This window comes from Equus caballus, chromosome 5, assembly GCF_041296265.1.
Source record: "Equus caballus isolate H_3958 breed thoroughbred chromosome 5, TB-T2T, whole genome shotgun sequence".
NCBI lineage: Eukaryota > Metazoa > Chordata > Mammalia > Perissodactyla > Equidae > Equus > Equus caballus.
The window spans coordinates 99,634,919-99,654,141 of record NC_091688.1 but is presented as its reverse complement, the minus strand read 5'-3'; the positions used below and the strand labels follow the sequence as shown (position 1 = coordinate 99,654,141).

The 19,223-nt window shown below is 39.3% G+C and overlaps 1 protein-coding gene across 27 annotated transcripts in view; it reads left to right on the top strand.

Moving 5' to 3' along the window:
- SGIP1 (SH3GL interacting endocytic adaptor 1) overlaps positions 1-16,763 on the top strand; it is a 199,099-nt gene extending 182,336 nt beyond the window's left edge. For all 27 annotated transcript variants that reach the window (XM_070267516.1, XM_070267521.1, XM_070267509.1 and 24 more), the window contains 6 exons: positions 2,747-2,902; positions 7,719-7,851; positions 11,188-11,390; positions 12,944-13,008; positions 13,589-13,753; positions 14,740-16,763. In XM_070267516.1, the coding sequence (XP_070123617.1) occupies positions 2,747-2,902; positions 7,719-7,851; positions 11,188-11,390; positions 12,944-13,008; positions 13,589-13,753; positions 14,740-14,762 (745 nt within the window). In that variant the 3' untranslated portion in view covers positions 14,763-16,763. The remainder of the gene's footprint in view (positions 1-2,746; positions 2,903-7,718; positions 7,852-11,187; positions 11,391-12,943; positions 13,009-13,588; positions 13,754-14,739) is intronic.
- Positions 16,764-19,223: the final 2,460 nt, after the last annotated feature.

Here is a 19,223-nt window from a genome sequence, read left to right as displayed (position 1 = left end):
CCCCGGAGAGGCAGGGTGTGCCGTATGATTGCCCCAGCTCACTTTCCTGAGGGTTTCCAGGCCGTGGCACAGGGGGAGCCCAGCAGACTCCCAGCTGTCCATGGGGAGGTGTCTCACTGAGGCACACTCCACGACTAGACTGGCTGAGGGGGTGCCAGAGGAAGCCGATGGCCAGTGGGTATTGCTGGCCACCATGCACTGCAGACGCTGACTGTGGAGGCAGCATACACATGACAGGAGCCTGGTGCTGGAGAGTCCACCTGCCCTGCAGGATCTGGGGCCTGGGGCAGCCATGTGCACTGCAGGAGCCAGATGCCCAGAAGGCTGCCTGTGCTACTGGGCACTAGCAAATCCACACACCGGGGGTGCCACATGCACTGCAGGAGTCACACACAGCCCTCCTGAGCTGCAAGAGCCTGGCACGAGATAAACCCCGAGTACTGCAGAGCCTGCCCAGCCAGCACGCTGGAACAGGAGGGAAAAATCTCTTCTTCCTGCAGTATCTTTCCAGCACCCTCTGCTGACAAAACATGGTGCTCGTTGGCAAAGAAAAAATACATGCAGGGTTCAACAGTAATTTTCTCAGAGCAGGCACTAATTTAATGGAACTATATTGATTTTATATAGAAATTGATGCAATGATTCTAAATTTCATGTGGAAATGCAAAAGACCTACAATAGCCAAAACAACTTTGAAAAAAGAACAAAGTTGATGGACGAACACTACTTAATTTCAGAACTATTACAAAGCTACAGTAATCAAGACAGCGTGGTATTGGTGAAAAGACAGACAAAAAAGATCTGGGGAACAGAATAGAGAATCCAGAAATAGACCCACACATAGATGGAGAACTGAATTTGACCAGAATTGCCAAGTGGAGAAATTCAGTGGAGAAAGAACAGTCTTTTCTCAACAAGTGGCGCTAGAACAATCAAGCATCCATATCCACACACTTAAAAATGAACTTGAATCCATTCCTCACACCTTATACAGCACTTGACTAAAAATGGGTCATAAAGCTAAATGTAAAGCTAAACGTGAAAAACTTGTAGAAGAAAATACAGGTGAAACTTTTGTGACCTTGGATGGCAGAGATTTCTTAGACAGGATTCTAAAAAAATAAATTAATTGATACAATCCATAAAAGAATAAATTGATCAATTAAAAACTTCTGCCCTTCCAAGGTCCTCTTAGGAGAAAGAAAAAGCAAGTCACAGACTGGGAAAAAAAATCTTTGCAAAGCATGTATCTGATAAGTGATTTGTATACAAAATGTATAAAGAACTCTCAAAATTCAATAAGAAAATAGAGAACTCAATTTAAAAATTGGTAGAAAATTTGAGCAGGCACTTGCCCAAAGCAGGTAACTGATGACAAATAAGAACATGAAAAGATGCTTAAGATCATTAGCCATTAGGGAAATGCAGGTTAAAACAACAATGAGAAGCCACTACACACCTATTAGAATGGCTAAAATTCAAAAGATAGATCCTACCAGGTGTTGGTAAGGATGTGGAAAAACTGTACTCTCCTACGCAGCTGTATTTTTCCACTTTAGAAAACAGTTTAGCAGTTTCTTAAAAAGTTAAAGGTGTACCTACCATGTGATCTGGTGATTCCATTCCTGTATACGCATCCAAGAGAAATGAGAGCACATGCCCATACAAAGATGGAGCATGCCTCTTCATCACAGCTTTATCTGCGACAGGCAAAAGCTCGGAAGAATCCAAATGTTCTTCAACAGATGAATGAACAACAAAAAACAAAACCTCTGGTACATCCGTATGCTAGCTGGCAGTGAAAAGTTATGAACTATTGATGCATACACTACAAGGAGGAATCTCAAAATAATTATGCTGAGTGGAAGAAGCCAAACCAAAGAAAATTTGCATTCCTTGCGATTCTGTTTATATAACATTTTAGAAAGTGCAAACTAATGTGTAGTGTCAGGAAGCATATTAGCGGTGGCGTAGGGTTGAGGAGTGGAAGGAAGGAGAAGAGCAGGAGAGAGAGATTACAAAAATGCAGGAGGAAAGTTTTAGGAATGTTGGGTATGTCTGTTATCTTGGTTGTATGATGGTTTCACAGTTGTATGCTATGTCAAAAATTACAGAATTTTACACTATAATTGGGAGCCATTTATTATATGTCACTTATACATCAATAAAGCCCTTTCTTAAAAAACAAGATTATTCTTCCTTCCAAAGTATCCTCCTATTGTGTTAACTTATATAATTATTTTGCAATTTCAACCAAATAGACCAGGGAATGGAATGAAGATCTAGTTAAGTGGGAAGCCAGAAGTTTACCTCGTGAGAATATAGAAGAACATGCTTGAGGCATGCGTCATGTTACTCAGAGTCAAACAAGTCCTGGAGAACAGTGTGATAACATTGTGTAATTTAATATCTTCAAATATGCTGTCGAAAATTCAGAAGTCAGAGAGAGAACCGCCAGAATAGATGATTCTATTTGTAAGGTGAACATTTAGACTTTTCTACAGGAGGGGAAAAGCTGCACTTTTCTTCTTACAGTTCAAAAACACATTTTAAAAAATGGCCACTTTTTTCGGATGAATATTAAAACAAACCATTGAGTTCTCGGGGCTTAAAAGTGAATTAGCAGTTGAGAGTGGAATTGTAAGAGCTTACGTTTCGGCTCCTCTGCTGCGTAATGCCTTTTTCACCACTGTTTTGATTCACACATGTTGACCCATGTTTCCTCTCCTGTGTTTTGATGCGCCAGATGTATTGTGAAGATTACCGGAGAAATGGTGTTGTCCTTTCCTGCCGGCATCACCAGACACTTTGCCAACAACCCATCGCCAGCGGCTCTGACTTTCCGGGTGATAAATTTCAGCAGGTTAGAACACGTCCTGCCAAATCCCCAACTTCTCTGCTGGTAAATATATTTTGCACGAATTTTTTAGAGATGTGTGTGGCTTCGAGCTTTATGCTTAGGTGGGGGATATACCTTAGCAAGAGAGCAGCACTGTAGAGAAATTACCACTGCGCAGATACGTTTGTAGATTCACACCCAGAACTCTCACCCGCTGTAGTTTCTGTGGGTGGTTGTGTGTGTGCATGTACGTATTTTAATGGTCAACTGTCTCAAGTGGCTAATGAGCCGTTTAGAGTAATGAAGTCTGTGTTAGTGACAATTTATTCATTGTCTGTTTTACTTACCATCGGTAGACAATGGGTGAGGATGGTGGGAAAAGAGCCCAATAAAAGGAGTACAAGCCATTTGTTGCATTAGCATCTTTTTAAACCAAGTGATATTTGAGCTGTGAACTACTCTTCATATGAGCTTAAAAATCTGTTTTGTGAAACATGTAATTTCACTGTGAGGTAATTGTTTTGATAGAACTTTATGTGTATGACATCAAAGAAGCTTCTGTGAATTTGGTTATGTAAATATACTTCTTCACGTTTCCTATTAAATCTGAATATGATTGTCTTTATCATATAAATGCACACGCATATTCACGCAAACACACACAGTACATGCCATTAAAGACGATCAACTATACAAATTAACTATTTGCAATGGATGAGATGAAAAGAGTTCTTCTTGACAGCTCCTCTCTATCAGCAAGTCCTGATATTGCATCTAAAAATCTCCCTAAAGTGGCCACTTTTTCCCCTCGATGGTGACCTCCCTTGTCCAGGTGACCATTGTCATTTCCCTGGACCACAGCATTGCTTTCCCTCTTCCTTCTCAGCATCCAAACTTGGCCCCTTCCTACGTTTGTCACACAACAGCCAGATGAACTTTTATGAGGCGAATCAGGTCGTCCTTGCTCATAACCTCTGGTGACTCCACATTGCATCTGGACCAGAATCCAAACCTGTTACCATCACCTGTGAGGCCCTGAGCCGTCCGCTCCTCTCGGTCCTCATCTCCCGCCATCCTGCCTCAGCAGCCTTGTAGCTCCAGCCAGTCCTGCCAGATGTCAAACGGGCTGAGTCCTTCCCCCCCAGGGCTTTGTGTGCTTGTTTCCTCTGCCTCCAATACCCTTCCCACCCTTCTTCATCTGACTCCTACTTATCCTTCAGGTCTCAGCCCCGCTCAGCCTCCCCTGACCATCCCACTCTCCTCTCCAGCCCCTAGCCACCATTCCCAAATTAAATACTATGTCCTCTTGTTATTTCCTCTCAGGTCCCCTATTCTCTCCCTTTGTCACACTTAATAAATTAGTAATTATATATCCATTCGTGTTTCTTCATTCACCCATCTCCTCACTAGACTGTAAAATCCGTGAGGGAATGGAGTACATCTATAGTTCACCACCACATCCTCAGCACCTTCCGCTGAGCTTGGCATCTAATGAGGACTGGAGTAATATTGTTGAATGAAGGAACAACTTGACTATAATTTAAAGAATTTAGTCAAGCCAGATATTTATGTAGAAATAACTAAAAGTTGTTGGTATTTAGAATTTGAGGACGAATATAGTCACTCATTTTCTTGACTGAATGAGAGTTTTTCATTCCAGTGGTAAAAAAACAAGTCATGGGGGGCTGGCCTAGTGGCATAATGGTTAAGTTCGTGTGCTCTGCTTCAGTGGCCTGGGATTCATGGGTTCAGATCCCAGGCCCGGACCTACACACTGCTCATCAAGCCATGCTGAGGTGGTGTCCCACATACAAAATAGAGGAAGACTGGCATAGATGTTAGCTCAGGGACAATCTTCCTCAAGCAGAAAGAAGAAGATGGGGAACAGATGTTAACTCAGGGCCAATCTTCCTCACCAGAAAAACAAAAACAGGTCCTTCAGGTGATTACCAAGATCACCTCCTCCTCCTTTCAATGTCTTAACCGGCAAACTTGATTCTAGGTTTAAAGGTGTGACAGAAATCATTGCCCATTAAATGAAAAACAAACGTGAAATGATCAAGATTAGAAGTCAGCAACTTCTTATTTCAAAAGAAGTTTCCCTCCATGGTATTTCCTTAAAGATTAGCACCTGAGCTAGCAACTTTTGCCAATCTCCCTTTTTTTCTTTTGTTTTCTCCCCAAAGCCCCCCAGTACATAGTTGTATATTCTCGTTGTGAGTGCCTCTGGTTGTGCTATGTGGGACGTCGCCTCAGCATGGCCTGACGAGCAGTGCCATGTCCGTGCCAAGAACTCAAACCTGTGAAACCCTGGGCCACCAAAGCAGAGCGCGTGGACTTAACCGCTCCGCCACAGGGTCCGCCCCTCCCTCCACGTTTTTGCTGTGCACATTGAGCGAATTCATTTTATATTTTGAGGTTCCTCCATCTGAAATTAGGAATTAGGTACCGCCATCTCACTGGCTTGTTTGTAATATGACTGGTGTGATAGTTACAGTTTTTGTTGCATTTTTAGGCAGTTATGTTGCCAAGTTCTTAGGCATATGTGCAATATAATATAATTATATTAATATATCAGTCATGAATTGAATTAAGTATTCTGAGAATGTTTTTGTTTGGCAAAACGGTATATAGACCCTTAAATTATTATTTGCTAAAATGAAGAAATAGAAAAAGAAAATAAAATGTTGTCATTAATTTAGACCTTGTTGACTTTAAATGTGTGATTATTGTGTCAGGGCTGTGATTGGTAACGCGTTAGTCATATGGCCTATTTGGTTTTGTTACAAAGTACTGCTCACCACCACTGCTACCACCCCCAATTTTTAAAAGGCAAGGTAACCAAGCATTATTCTCAATTACAAGGCAAGCCTTTCACATCTACCGTCTTACCCCCAGCCTATTCTCTCATTTGTGTTTACTGGAAAACTTCATTTATGCTGGCAGTTGGGCCCCGGGAGATATTGGGGTTTGCAAGTCCTGCGACAGGGACCAAATTGAAGTTTACTTCTACTTTTCCCTTATGAAAGGGGTTTGCTTGTAAAAGATGCTCAGGAACAATTATTAAAATAATTATGAGACTAAAGAATTCTCAAGACTTCTTGAGCATTCAAGAATTGCATCTCTGTGCAAGCATTTGATGGGCAAAGCTTTCTGGAATATTTATTAAAGCAAGTTCTCTGAGGAATTATTTTAGACATATGACTATTATTTAGACATATTTTGTTATTGAACTTAGTAAATGCATTTCGTTAAAAAAATAGTATAATTGAAATTCTCCTCAATTATTCACATCTACTTGGTACAAATTCATGACACGTTGCCGGATATTAATTCCCCACCTTTGTTTTGTTATAGTAAGAAAGTATAACCTGTAGGAAGGCTGACCTGGGCTGGAATCCTGACTCTGTGACTTCTTAGCTGTTCAACTTTAAGCAAATTGCGTAATTTCTCTGAACCTCTGTTACTCTTATCTCCTACCTTCTAGTGCAGCTACAGCTCCAGAAGCTCTGGGTCACTTGGATGCTGTTAGATAAGAAAAGTTTAGACAGCCGTTCTCAGCATCCTTAGCTCTGCTTGACCAGGAGCAGAGTCTCAGCAGCCAAGAGTCTTCTCCATCCACTCCCTACGTGCCCAGAGTCCTAGAGCTTTGCTTTGTCCTCAACAACCTATCCCAAGGCCCAGTGAGCCACATGGGCCATGCTGAGACCTGGAGCCACCACCACTGCCTCCTAACAGACCAGTAGCAGTTTTAAGGCCCTGATACCTCTGACTCAGCCCTCTTGATCTGTTTGACTTCTGGAGGCTGGATCGTGGCGACTTAGGTTCGACCTGCCTTCATCACTTTATTGCTGCCAACTCTCTCTCTTCTTAACCTCTAATTTTCTCTTCTTACAACATTTGCTCATCTTTAAAAAGGAAGATAGTTCTTCTTTGAAGGGCAAATTTTAATGAAATGGTTTATAATATATCTAACAGAATACCTAAGCACATAACAGGTGCTCCTAAAATTGTAGCCGCTATTGTTGTGTTATACAGAGTACTCTGAAGGTGAAATCTCAGTAAAGGAGTTGTACGTCAGATTACTCAATCACCTGGACCCTCAGTTTCCTCGTCATGAGGGAAGTGAGCAGATGCTTGTCACACTCTTGCCCGACTCCTTCTATCTTTAACACAAGCATTTGCAAGACATGGACAGGCTCTGAGCAGAGCTAATGACTTCCACAGGAACACAGGACTCCTTAGTTCCTCAAGACTGCACCTCTCTCCTGGAACTACCATGGTCGTTATCATTTAAACTCCAGGATCATCTCGTCAGTGAAGTGACTTTTGTTATGATTTAGATGCTTTTAGATGAAATTTTTCGAATGCTAAAAAGGTGGTCTGGTCATTTTAGTATCGCCCCTTTCTCCTCAGTTGGAGATAAAGACCATGTTAACATTGGGCCAAATATTTAACTCAATTTCTGAGAAACTACCGTTCAGGTCAATTCAAAAGAAAATCAATATACTCAGCTTTTTGATTGCATTAACCGACTAATTCAGGGGAAACTGGTGATACAGAAAAGCCTATTAAGTTTGGGTTAATAAATAATTTACTGTTTAAAGCAACCAATTATCATCATGATTGCTTAATATGCCTGGGTAATCACTGAGATGTATAGCAATATAATAATGCTTCCGCATGGGTATTAATCTATTAACGTAATACCATTCAGAACTACAACTGTGCTAAAACCATACTACTGTTAATAATATAATTTCTACAGATTGTCAAAGATGGATATAGAGATCAGATGGCAATTTGCTGAGATGCTGCTCTTGTGGTTTCCATCGATTATAAAATGCTACTCAATCATTTTTTGTTCCCAATTAAACAGCGATAATACCCAAAATGATGCCAATACCAAGGAATTCTGGGTAAACATGCCAAATTTGATGACTCACCTAAAGAAAGTGTCGGAACAGAAACCCCAGGCTACATATTATAATGTGGACATGCTCAAGTATCAGGTAAGCCTGTCTATACTGCCAGGGTGTCACTTTCACATTGTAAATGTATATTCTAATGTGCCTAACATTAAGTAAAAGTAAATAAAGCAACATTTCCCTTAATATTATTTAAAAGCTATAATTTATAAGAAAAAGATCTTAAAAGACTACTTGGAGACTGCTTGGTGACAGGAATATTCATACATATCCTTACTAGTTTAAACTTACAAGAAAAATATTTTATTAAAAAATTAGAGAAATATGCCACAAAAATGAAGCTTCAGAAAATTACATTAATTAAGATTACAAGTATCAATAAACTAGTTCACTGTAATTTTGTTAAGAGCATTACTGTACTCAAACCTCTTATTTTAAATGACTAAATGTAAGCAGTCTGGTGTTTTCTCCTAACGTGATGGTCCTATGAAATAAATTCTAATGAAACTTATGTTAAGAGATCATTTAATCTTAAAACAATGTTCAGTACAACACAGTAGAGTATATGAGGACTTTCATTCCGTGTCTAGGATTGCCCTTACCCCAAATCCTCACTGATCTAGTAAATAAGCCTATTTCAAACGAGGCTTTGCTGGAGCCTGAGCAGCCCGTTGGTTCCCAGCCACTTGATCTCCCAGGTTGTTTTTAATGCATTGTAGTTTTTGTGATCAAATATACTCAAATCATTTTTCTTAGATGAGGAAACTAAATTATTGTTTTTTTAAATTGTACTTTAATAGAAATCAGTGCATCTCAAACATGACTGTATTTACAATCATCAAGGTACTTGTAAACAAATGTTGGGTCTGACCTGGTGCTGAATATAGATGAAATAGGGATAGAGATGGAGATGGAGACGGAGATAGAGAGGATAGAGAGGAGACAGAGATACAGATGTAGATAGAGATGATAGAGGGAGAGATAGAAACAGAGATAGAGATGATAGAGGGAGATGTCTCCTGGGCCCTGACACTCCCACACGTTTTGACTTAATTGGTTCAGGACGTGACCCAGGTATCTGTATTTTTCACAAGTTCTCCAAGTGATCGTAACGCACCCTACAAGTTGAAAACCACTTATCTAGATCGGTGTAAGGAAATCATTGAAGGTAAAGTATCTAGGTGATGGTACATTTTACAAAAATGCAAATGAATATAATGTTTTTCCTGTAAGAATAGTATCATCTAAACTTTGAACATTATCGATAATAGTGAACAAATGATACAACAGAAATTCATCACTTTTATAATTAAATATGATAAAAATACATTTTTTATTTAACTTATTTAACTTTTTCCCCCCAAAACGTATAAACACACTTAGTGACTGCTTTACACTTCTGAGAGAAGTAGGAAGGAGTAAGAAAGGGAAGTCCAGGGTACTTTTTCCCTGAATGAGAAGTTAAATTTCAGGACACATGCATGGTTCTTATGCCCAAAAAACAAGACTGTAGTTGTTTTCTTTCATGAACTTTCGCTGAAAACACTGCATGTACATTTTCACTTCAGATTAAAATTTTTTTTGAAATCTTCAGTCCTGTGAGATTTTTTTAGTCTCCATACTTGTTACTAAGTGAACCTAGAAAGGAGACGAATGCACCTGTCACGCGACATGAGCCTGAGGTCAAGGGCTAAAGTGTGGGCAAGACTCTGGATTCCAGAGTGCAGTCAGCTGCATCCTGGCACTTGCCCCACCCCCCCGAAACCTCAGTTTCCTCACCTGCAAATCAGGATAATAATGCCACACCTAGATGTTTCGTGGGTTATTATGAGGAGCTAGGAGCCCAGTAGATGTCCAAGCACTTGGTGAAATGTAATAGCCCCAGGCCCATCGTTTCATCATTTCATTCTCAAGTGTGCTCTGAGGAATCCCTTTGGTCGCTTTCAGTTGTGTTTTCATTGTTCTCAACAATGCAAAGATTTGGGAGGGAGGCACAGCCAGTGTTTTGTGGGATTGCCCTCCAATTGCAGCATGTTTGGTTTCTGGCCACCAGTAGCATCCCCCTGGAACTGGACAATAAAAACCACACCCTCACATTTCCAAAAAGTGCCTGGCTGGGTAGAGGAACCACTCTCAAGCAGAGAACTGCTGAGGATAAAGGGCAGACACAGGGCCAGGATAGCGAGCCGGCTCTGCTTGTGAGCTATCTTAAATAACAGGTTTCTAAATAAAAGTTTATTTGCAGAGGATTCTGCTGCTAAAAATATTGAAAGTTAAAAATTATAATGGTTATCTAAAATTGCCATCAAAAGCCATGTCTGTCATTTTATTAAAAAACTCATTCCTGGACTTGTTTCTGCAGCAACCCCTCCTGCCCGTGCGCTCAACCTGCCCCAGGACCCTCTCCACGGTGTCCATGTGTGCAGACATTGCTCAGCCAATAAAGAGCTGTGTATATTCTTCCAAACCTGCAAGACTCATACTCCATGAATAAAACTGCAAGGACATAGACACCCCCTCCCCAGCCCTCCAGTGTGTGTACTTGTACAAGGAGACTCTCCCAGAGCTAGTCATCGTCACAGGGAAGGATTGGGAAATAACAATACTCTGATTTTTTTCACTGTGGACCCAGAATTCAAGTTCATATTATTGTCTTTAGATAATTTTTGTTGATTCTTCAAACCTGGCTTTTCCTTAGTCAAACTCACAGTTGATTCTAACTGGAGCTGACAGTAGACAGTAGAATGCATCCCTCCCAGTTAGAGGATCTGGGTTCAAGCCCTTACTTTAGCAAATGCCAAAGGAGTAATAATAATCAGCTTCATCTAAATCAGTGGTTTCTTGGGAAGAGTAAATAGGATAAGACTATTAATAGGTAACGTTCATTAAAACCTTAGCTCCTTACCGTGTGCCAGACACTATGCTGAGTATTTCACATAAAACACCTCCTTCAATCTTCCTGACAACTCTGTGGGTACGTGTTATTGCTATAACCCCCATTTGGCAGATGAGGAAATAACTGAGGCTCTGAGAGGCTTAGTGACTGATCCAAGATCACTCAGCTTTTAAGTGATAATCAGAAGTCAGACCCAGGAGTTCTAACTCCTTGGCGTCAGCTCCTAAGCAGGGTGCTACCACCTCCCTACACATAACGTGCATTGTAAGCTCTAAAGTGCTGTAGTGATTTTAGTAATTGATTTTATGTTTTTCGTCTGTAATGGTTTGTCTGAAGGGCCCAGCTCTCCCTCACACGGTACCCTTCATGGTGATTTTCACCGGGAGCTCATTCGTGAGCAGCACAAACAATGGGATAACTCCTTGATATTTAAGTCTCTTCCTATGGGAGATAATCATAGCTTCTAGTTTTGTTTCAGATCAACAGTCGAGCCTAAAATATTCTCTTTCCTGTTGTTTGGCAAGGTGTCTGCCCAGGGCATTCAGTCCACGCCTCTGAACCTGGCGGTGAACTGGCGCTGTGAGCCGTCAAGCACTGACCTGCGCATAGATTACAAATACAACACAGATGCCATGACCACCGCCGTGGCCCTCAACAACGTGCAGTTCCTGGTCCCCATCGATGGAGGCGTCACCAAGCTGCAGGCCGTGCTCCCCCCAGCAGTCTGGTAAGGAGCCGCCATTCCCCTCCCTCTTCACCAAAGGGCTCCTTCGGGGCAAAGGGATCACAGACTTCTTAGCATTTGTATTTCCCACAGGAGGAGATCACAGCAGGCCTGTGTGTCAGGGTTCAGGGCAGGAAACAGAAACCACTGTAGCTATTTTAAGCAGAAAATGATTTAACACAGGGATTTCGATGCTCACCCAATGGTGAAGGTGCTGGAGGAATAAGCTTTAGGCTGGATCTCCAAGAATGTTTCCCAGAGCACTGCAGAACTGGCCCACCAGGGGAGCTGCTGCCTCTGCCACAACCAAGAAGGAGAGAAATCAGAAGGCTGCCAGCAGAGCCACTGAATTCAAGAACCCACCACTGCCACGTGGCTCCAGGGATGAGAAAGCTCCTACCAGCACTGCCCTAGCTGCTTCTCAACACCCACGAACCTGGAGACTGGACCAGAGCTCTGTTCTCAGAAGATCCCTCATCTCAGGTTGCTGCCAGCAGAAAACAGCCAAGAAAGCAGCAGAGAAAGGCCTCTGCCTCCTTTCTATCGTCCGTATCTCAAGTGGTGTATGTAATTGGTGAAGCGTCCTACACCTAGGACCCTAGCTACAGGGGAGTCTGAGAAATGTAGGGTTTTGTTTTGTAGCCTCTGGACCATAAAATGGCACATTAGAGAAGGTATGGGAACAGAAACTGAATAGACACTGAGTACCAATAGCAGCTGTTAAAAAGAACTTATTCGCCTAGAAAAAATACTCTAGTTTTTCCATACGATTGTCAGAAGCAAAAAGTAAAACACTACAAAAGCAAAAAAGCTGGGGCCAGCCCTGTGGCTGAGTGGTTAAGTTCCCACACTCCACTTCAGTGGCCCAGGGTTTCGCTGGTTCAGATCCTGGGTGCAGACGTGGTACCGCTCGTCAGGCCATGCTGAGGCGGCGTCCCACATGCCACAACTAGACGGACCCACAACTAAAAATACACGATTATTTACTGGGGGGCTTTGGGAGAAAAAGGAAAAATAAAATTTAAAAAAAAGAGGAAGATTAGTGACAGATGTTAGCTCACGGCCAATCTTACTCACACACACAAATTATCCATTAGCTCCATTAAAAACTAAAAAGAAACAGGCAAAATTAAAAAAAACAAAAAAGTCAGCCAGATGACAGCTCCAATTTAAATTATCTGAATTAATTGATTAACACTTCCCATCTATTTTTTCAGTAGATGTGTGAAAACAAATTTCACTGCATTGTTCCCTAAATGTTTATCTATCTGGTAGTGTTGTGGCTAGTTACAATAAGGAATAGGAAAGGAGAGAATTTATGTGGGAATGGATGGATGGATGAATGGATGGATGGTTGAATGGATGGATGCATAGGTAGGTAGATAGGGAGATAGATAGATAGATAGATAGATAGATAGATAGATAGATAATGCTTAAATTGTAGCTAAAATTTTCAAGATCAATTTTTTTAAATTAACACTATCTGGAAAAATTATGGCAACCATTAAACAAAAACCCTTGCATATGCAAAAGTCTTTTACTTATTTCATTTTTAGGAATGCTGAACAACAAAGAATATTGTGGAAGATTCCCGATATTTCCCAAAAGTCAGAAAATGGAGGTAATGTAATCACAGTCTTATTTGATTTAATGTATAAAGCTGAAATTGCTTCCAGGTATTGAAAACTATTAGCCAAAATATACTTAGCCTTGAAAGCAAGCAAAATATTTCACTTCATTTTGGTATATACTTATTTCAACCAATAAAAGCAAATAATTCTTCAATGAATCTTCTGCTTCCCTTTTTCTGCCCAAGACCCCCCATCAAACAGACCTTCTCTAAAGTGGGGAAGAGCATTTAATGAGGCATGTTTCCAGTCTGTGTCAGATCTCACACTCCCTGATCATTTAGATGTTTTTCACTTTCCTCTGATAGTAATCATAGTTTTGGCATACATTGCCTTGCGAGCAGCGTGCTCCTGAATTTTGAAGTGCCATTTGGCTGCCTTACGCTTCCATCAGTGTGCATAGAGTGGCTCATAATATTTAATGATAAATTTTATCCATCACCATTTTGTCACTGAAACATACACTATTTTCTTGTAAGCTAGATTTTGTATGTCAACTTTTGAACACAATTTTCAAAATTATATCCAGAATGTGACGTTGACTATTATCTTGTAATAATACTCTTTTTATAGGGGTGGGTTCCTTATTGGCAAGATTTCAGTTGTCTGAAGGCCCAAGCAAAGCTTCCCCATTGGTTGTGCAGTTCACAAGTGAAGGAAGCACGCTTTCTGGCTGCGACATTGAACTTGTTGGAGCAGGATATCGATTTTCACTCATCAAGAAAAGGTTTGCTGCGGGTAAGTGGGTATCTTGTGAGCTTCATTGGCAAAAGTAGTGTTGCCTTAGCTACTCTTCCTTAAGAAGAAATAGATTAGGATTTTCTCATCTTCTTCCTCCTCCTCTTCCTCACTCCCAGTCCCATTTCCCATCCCCGTTAGAGAGCAAACCAATTGTTGGGTGTAGTAAAAATAGGACACTGAAGTGGAAATCAGAAATTAGGAAAGCCCTGGCTACTTATCGTAGCTCTGGTTCTGTTTCCTGTATGGGGCTGACCAGTCCTTCCCATCATATAGATGTGTACACTGAGGTTAATGGAGTAAATCCTACTTTTGTTATATTGACAAACGAGATAAATGCTATTTGTCTTTGAATTTATCTCTTACCTGAAAACTTTGTTTCTCCAACAGGACTTCATAGATTTTAGACTTGTCAGGCTTAGCTGAGATCCAAGAGTTTCCATCTTTCATTTTAACGGCAACCTTAAAGAACCTAGGCCAGAGATTGGAACTGTTGTTCACGAGCTGAATGTGGCCGTGAGCCAGGTTTTTGACACACACGATTAGTTTGCTGGCAGGGCATTCCCCAATACTAGGGTGATTAGACTTATCAGTGATCTATTGGGATGAGTCCTGGGTTTGTGCCTGCTGGACTGATGAAATTATTAATTAGACCTCTTTAACTTTCAAGGATGACTCAGTTTGGAAAGTAATTGTATGGTCACCCTTCCTAGAACAAGTCAGATTCTCACATCCAGGAACAACCTATTCTGAGTAAAACCCAAAGCTCTACAAATTGTTCACATTTGGAGACATGAAAAGGAAACCTGCTGGTCTGCAAGATTGAAAACTTGAAAAACGTTACCTGTTTTATATTAGTATTGCAGCACTCGAGTATGCAGTGTATGGCTTCAGGGGTAGGGCAGGAAGCACAGAAATGTTGCCCACGTAATAACCACATTATGGAACTGCCAGGTGACCATCTGATACGGTGTTTTGTTTTGCAGGAAAATACTTGGCAGATAACTGATAAAACCTTATGCAAGGATTGGAGGATTCGTATAATGGAGAACTGTTGTATGAGAAACAGGTTTTCATTTTGGCTTGATGAAAACAAACCAAAATCTGCACTTGGGGTATATCTGCTGGAAACATCGGTGACTTTCGGCAATGATTTCCCTCACACGCTACCTTGATGACCAGTCCTACAGTATTTACTTCTAGGTGTAATATTGTTAATGGTTTTAAAATGTAATTATTGTATTTGTAAATTGTACTCATTTCAGTAAGGCATTTAGACACTCGAGTTTTAGCATTTTACCATTCCTGAAATGGATGTAATTTAAACTGTGGTATGTAAATTTAACAGTAGCATTGTTGAAAGGCACAATGCTTACAGAGGTAGATTGCATTTTGTCAATGTATAAAATTTAAATATAATATGGATAGCTGTCCTAAAGGGGGTGCCACATACAAAGAAAATTAAGTGGAACCAGAAAGAAAAAGACTTCCTTTTCTTCAGTCCTTAGTAAGTTTTACTCTACTGCTAAAAAAAAATTCTATCTTCAGATGTTTAGTGGGTTAAATTCAGAAACTATTTCAGAAAAAAAAATTCTAAGGTTACAGCATATTCAAAGAAAAGCATTAATTATCACTTTTTAAAAAGCTTTTTTTTCAAACTGCAAATTTCATAAAAATGCAAACTGTGTAAACAAGGCCTCTTATTTTTATAACTTGTGTAAAAAGGGAAAGCAATTCATATTTAAAGTTTAAGTATATGAAATTATAATCAAGAGTAAGGAAGATATTGAAGTCTTAATTACTTCCTCCTCTCTCTACAGTTTGGCAATTGTGGAGATTGCTGAATAATTAGTCAGATTGAAACCAAAATTGTGATTTTACAGTAAATTTCAAGACTTTCCGTAGTTGAACTGGTTAACAACTTTTGCACAATTACTCTAAACAGAGAGTCTCTCCCATCTAGCATGGAGAATGGTACCACATATCTTCTTTACCCATAGAAATCAAAACATTGAGACTGAACACCTCAGAAAAAAACCTTTTACTCCCCTGTTTAAATCCAGAAGGAGGATTTTAATCGTCATCATTTACGTCATTTGGGAAGGAAAAAATAAGCTTTATAAATGAAATTCTATCCACATTATTGTGCAATAAATTTCCTTTTAGATATGATTCATCGTATGTAACTATAAATCTTGGCCATTCTTGGGGAATCCAAAAAAGAGTCATCAGAAATTTATGTCGTGATTTCATTGTCGCAAGGTATAATAAAAACTGTAATTACTCAGTCTGGCCTTATAATATGGGAATTCAGAATGGAGAAGCCCATTTCTTCAGGGGTCCCAGTTGGAAAACCTTCCTCTGTTATGATCTGAAAACAGGAATCTTCTTTTAAGTTATAGGATTTATTTTAAACATAAACCAATTACTGTTGTAGGTTATACTATTAAATAACTGTAATTATTAGGTTGTTTCGTTTATCATTAGTTGCTAAATTTTATTTTACACTCACTCATATTTGACAAAGAATCTGTAGCCCCTTTAAATTTTAGAATCAAATTAAATTCTGTAGGTCTTACTTTTAAAATGAGATTGTGATTGGCGGTTGTTTATAGTGGCACTTTAAAATTAATATTTGTACTGCTCAATCAGTGCTTGCAACCAAGAGAAGGTTCAAAATGATCTGTTTGACCTTAGAAGAATTCTTACTATTCAAACTCACTTGGCTCCCCAAGCAGTCTGGTGTTGAAGTACTTTGAACAAATAATTAATATACTCATTTTAAGTAAAGATATTCAATTTGATTTTGAAACCAAAATAGAAAATGCAAACTTTTAAATCCCATGAAACACAGGGAAATTTATTTCAAACACTGAAACCAGTGGAGAGGAAGCAGCAGAAAATTGAGAATTGTCCATCATATGAAAATAAATTGTGTTTTTAAGTAAACAATTCGTGAAAAAACATGTTGACTATTAACACAACGTATATTAAAAATGTGTAAATATTACTGGTTCTCATGTCTTGCTCTTTATATTTCACATAGTTCTAGAGTGAATTAGCAGTTAAACACAAGGGTTTTTTTTTTTCAAAGAATTATTTTGTTGACAGTATAAAATGTAATTTAAAACATAAATTGCAATTTCTAACATTATTCAAATGTTTCCAAGAACTAAATTTGAAACTATGACGATATCCTATGATCCCTTAATTTGTCTTTATGAAACAAAATGGAAGTCAGTGATTCAAAATTTTTAAACTTTGAATAACCAGAACCAGAATACATCCCTTCTCCTTTCATAAAATAGGTCAAATAATAACACAATAAACTCATATCAGGGATTTAGATTTTGGTGGGGTTTTTTAATCTTGTAGTTTATGACCTACTGTTACATCTATATCCACAGTCCTGTACAATAAGAACTCAGGTTAGGAAAAATGACCCTAGACAATGCAAGAATCTCAGTTATGAAAGAAACATTAAACTAGATTCATTATCAATCTAAAACAGAACAAAATGGGCTAGTACACATTCAGATTTTCCATATCAGGGATTACAATAAAAGGAAGGGTTTCCATTAACCAGAGCACCATTTCCTGAGCATCATGATTAACAAAGTTTCTGCTTTACCAAGGCAGAAAGTATGCATGATACTGCTTTATTCTGGCAACGTGGAAAGTACGTTTTTCTTTTCAAATAAATTCCATATTTTCATGATATTTTTTAAAATAAATTCTTATTAAGAATTGGTCTGAATTTTATCATAATTGGAATTTATAATTCCTAAGGATTACATTTTTAATTATTTTTAAAGCTCTCTTCTTTCTTTACACCTACAGCCAAAATGAAAATTCACCGTGTAGTACGTGGGAATATATTTCGCCTGTAAAGAAAGAATGTCCACATTTCAAATGGTTTTGAGTGAATAGAGACAAACCCCCCAGAAAGTCAAACTACAGATGTTTTATTTTTGTTTTTATGTGTTTTTACTCAGCCTCAATCTGCAAAGTGTTTGAGGTCACAATTACACATATTTCCACTTCTAAATCTTCTTTTCAAGGAAGCCTGGTACCTACATCAACTCTCCTGCTGTGCGACTCTGGAGGAATCACTGCCCTTTTCAGTTTCTCATCTTTAGAATGAGGGATTGGGATCACCAATGGTTTTCAAGTTTTTCTTAACAGCAGGACTTTTTTCTGTTAAAATTGCACATGGAATCCTGTTTAAATCCAGGCCCCCAGAGCACTGTTTAAACACCGTAATGCCACATCAGTGATCTGGAAAGTTACTTCCACCTCTGAAGTTCCATGATTCTGCTTGACTCATATCCACCTTGGGGGTTTCACAAGGAAACTTGTACGATCACAGTAATTGACTGATATACAGTAAAAATTGATAGTTACTTGAGTGCGTACTGTGTACCAGTCAGTATAGATACTAGCTTGTTTAATCCTTACATCAACCCAAAAGTTGTAGGTACTCTTTTTAATTCCTGTTTTACGAATGGTGACATTGAGGCTTAGACAGATTAATTTGCCCAAAGCAACACAGCAGCTGGAAGTAACACAGTTATCTCGACTGCAGAAGGAGACCCTGGCCTGTTTTGCTTGTTCATTCTTGCAAATAAAGTCTTCTGTTTTATTTCTCTATGCATATTCCATTCGAATACCAAGGTAAAAGGTGCCACGAAAAATTAGTCTCAAAATAAGAATAATTGAAATAGCAAAATTGTTGGAAAAGAATGTTTCTCAAAGTATGGTTTGTGAACCACTTGCATTATCATTTATTGAAAAAGGGCAAGGATTTTGGCTTAGTCACCAGAACATCTCCAGAGCTTGGAAGATAATAGGCATCAATAAATTTCTATTGAATGAATAAATCTCTAAGGATAAGGTTTAGGAACATGTATTTTGAAAAGCACCCCAAATTTCAGAATCACTGCCCCAGCTGATGTCTCCAGGTCCTTCTTAGTTCTGACATTATATCAGATTTTCAACGTTAAATTGTAAGTTGAATACCACTTTTCTAACGAGTTTATTTTTTCATTCATCCCGTTTAACTTCCTCCAATCTTAAAAAAAATAGAGAGGGCTTTTTCTAGGAAAATCCCATCTTTTGCTTAGAGTGCTCATCCTGTGCTATCTCAGTCTCACAGTGGTCTGAAACGCATTCTCTCTTTTTCATGTTTCTGTCCTTTTTGTCAATGTCTTAGAAGATTAAAAGAAGCCGTAGGAGGGTGGTAGGCTGTCACTCACTGCAAGTACAAAGTCCTCATAAATGTCTCCCTCCTTGCGAGGGACACTCAGACATCTAACTCACAAGTCAACCCTATTCGTTTTGTAAGCCCTCGAACTGGATGATTTATAAGCGTGGACTCGTGTCATTCCAAAAGAGTTGCCCCAATCATGTTTATTTTTGCTTTTTTCCCCAAAATAATCACAGGTTGTCAATTATCTTGAATGACACAGTA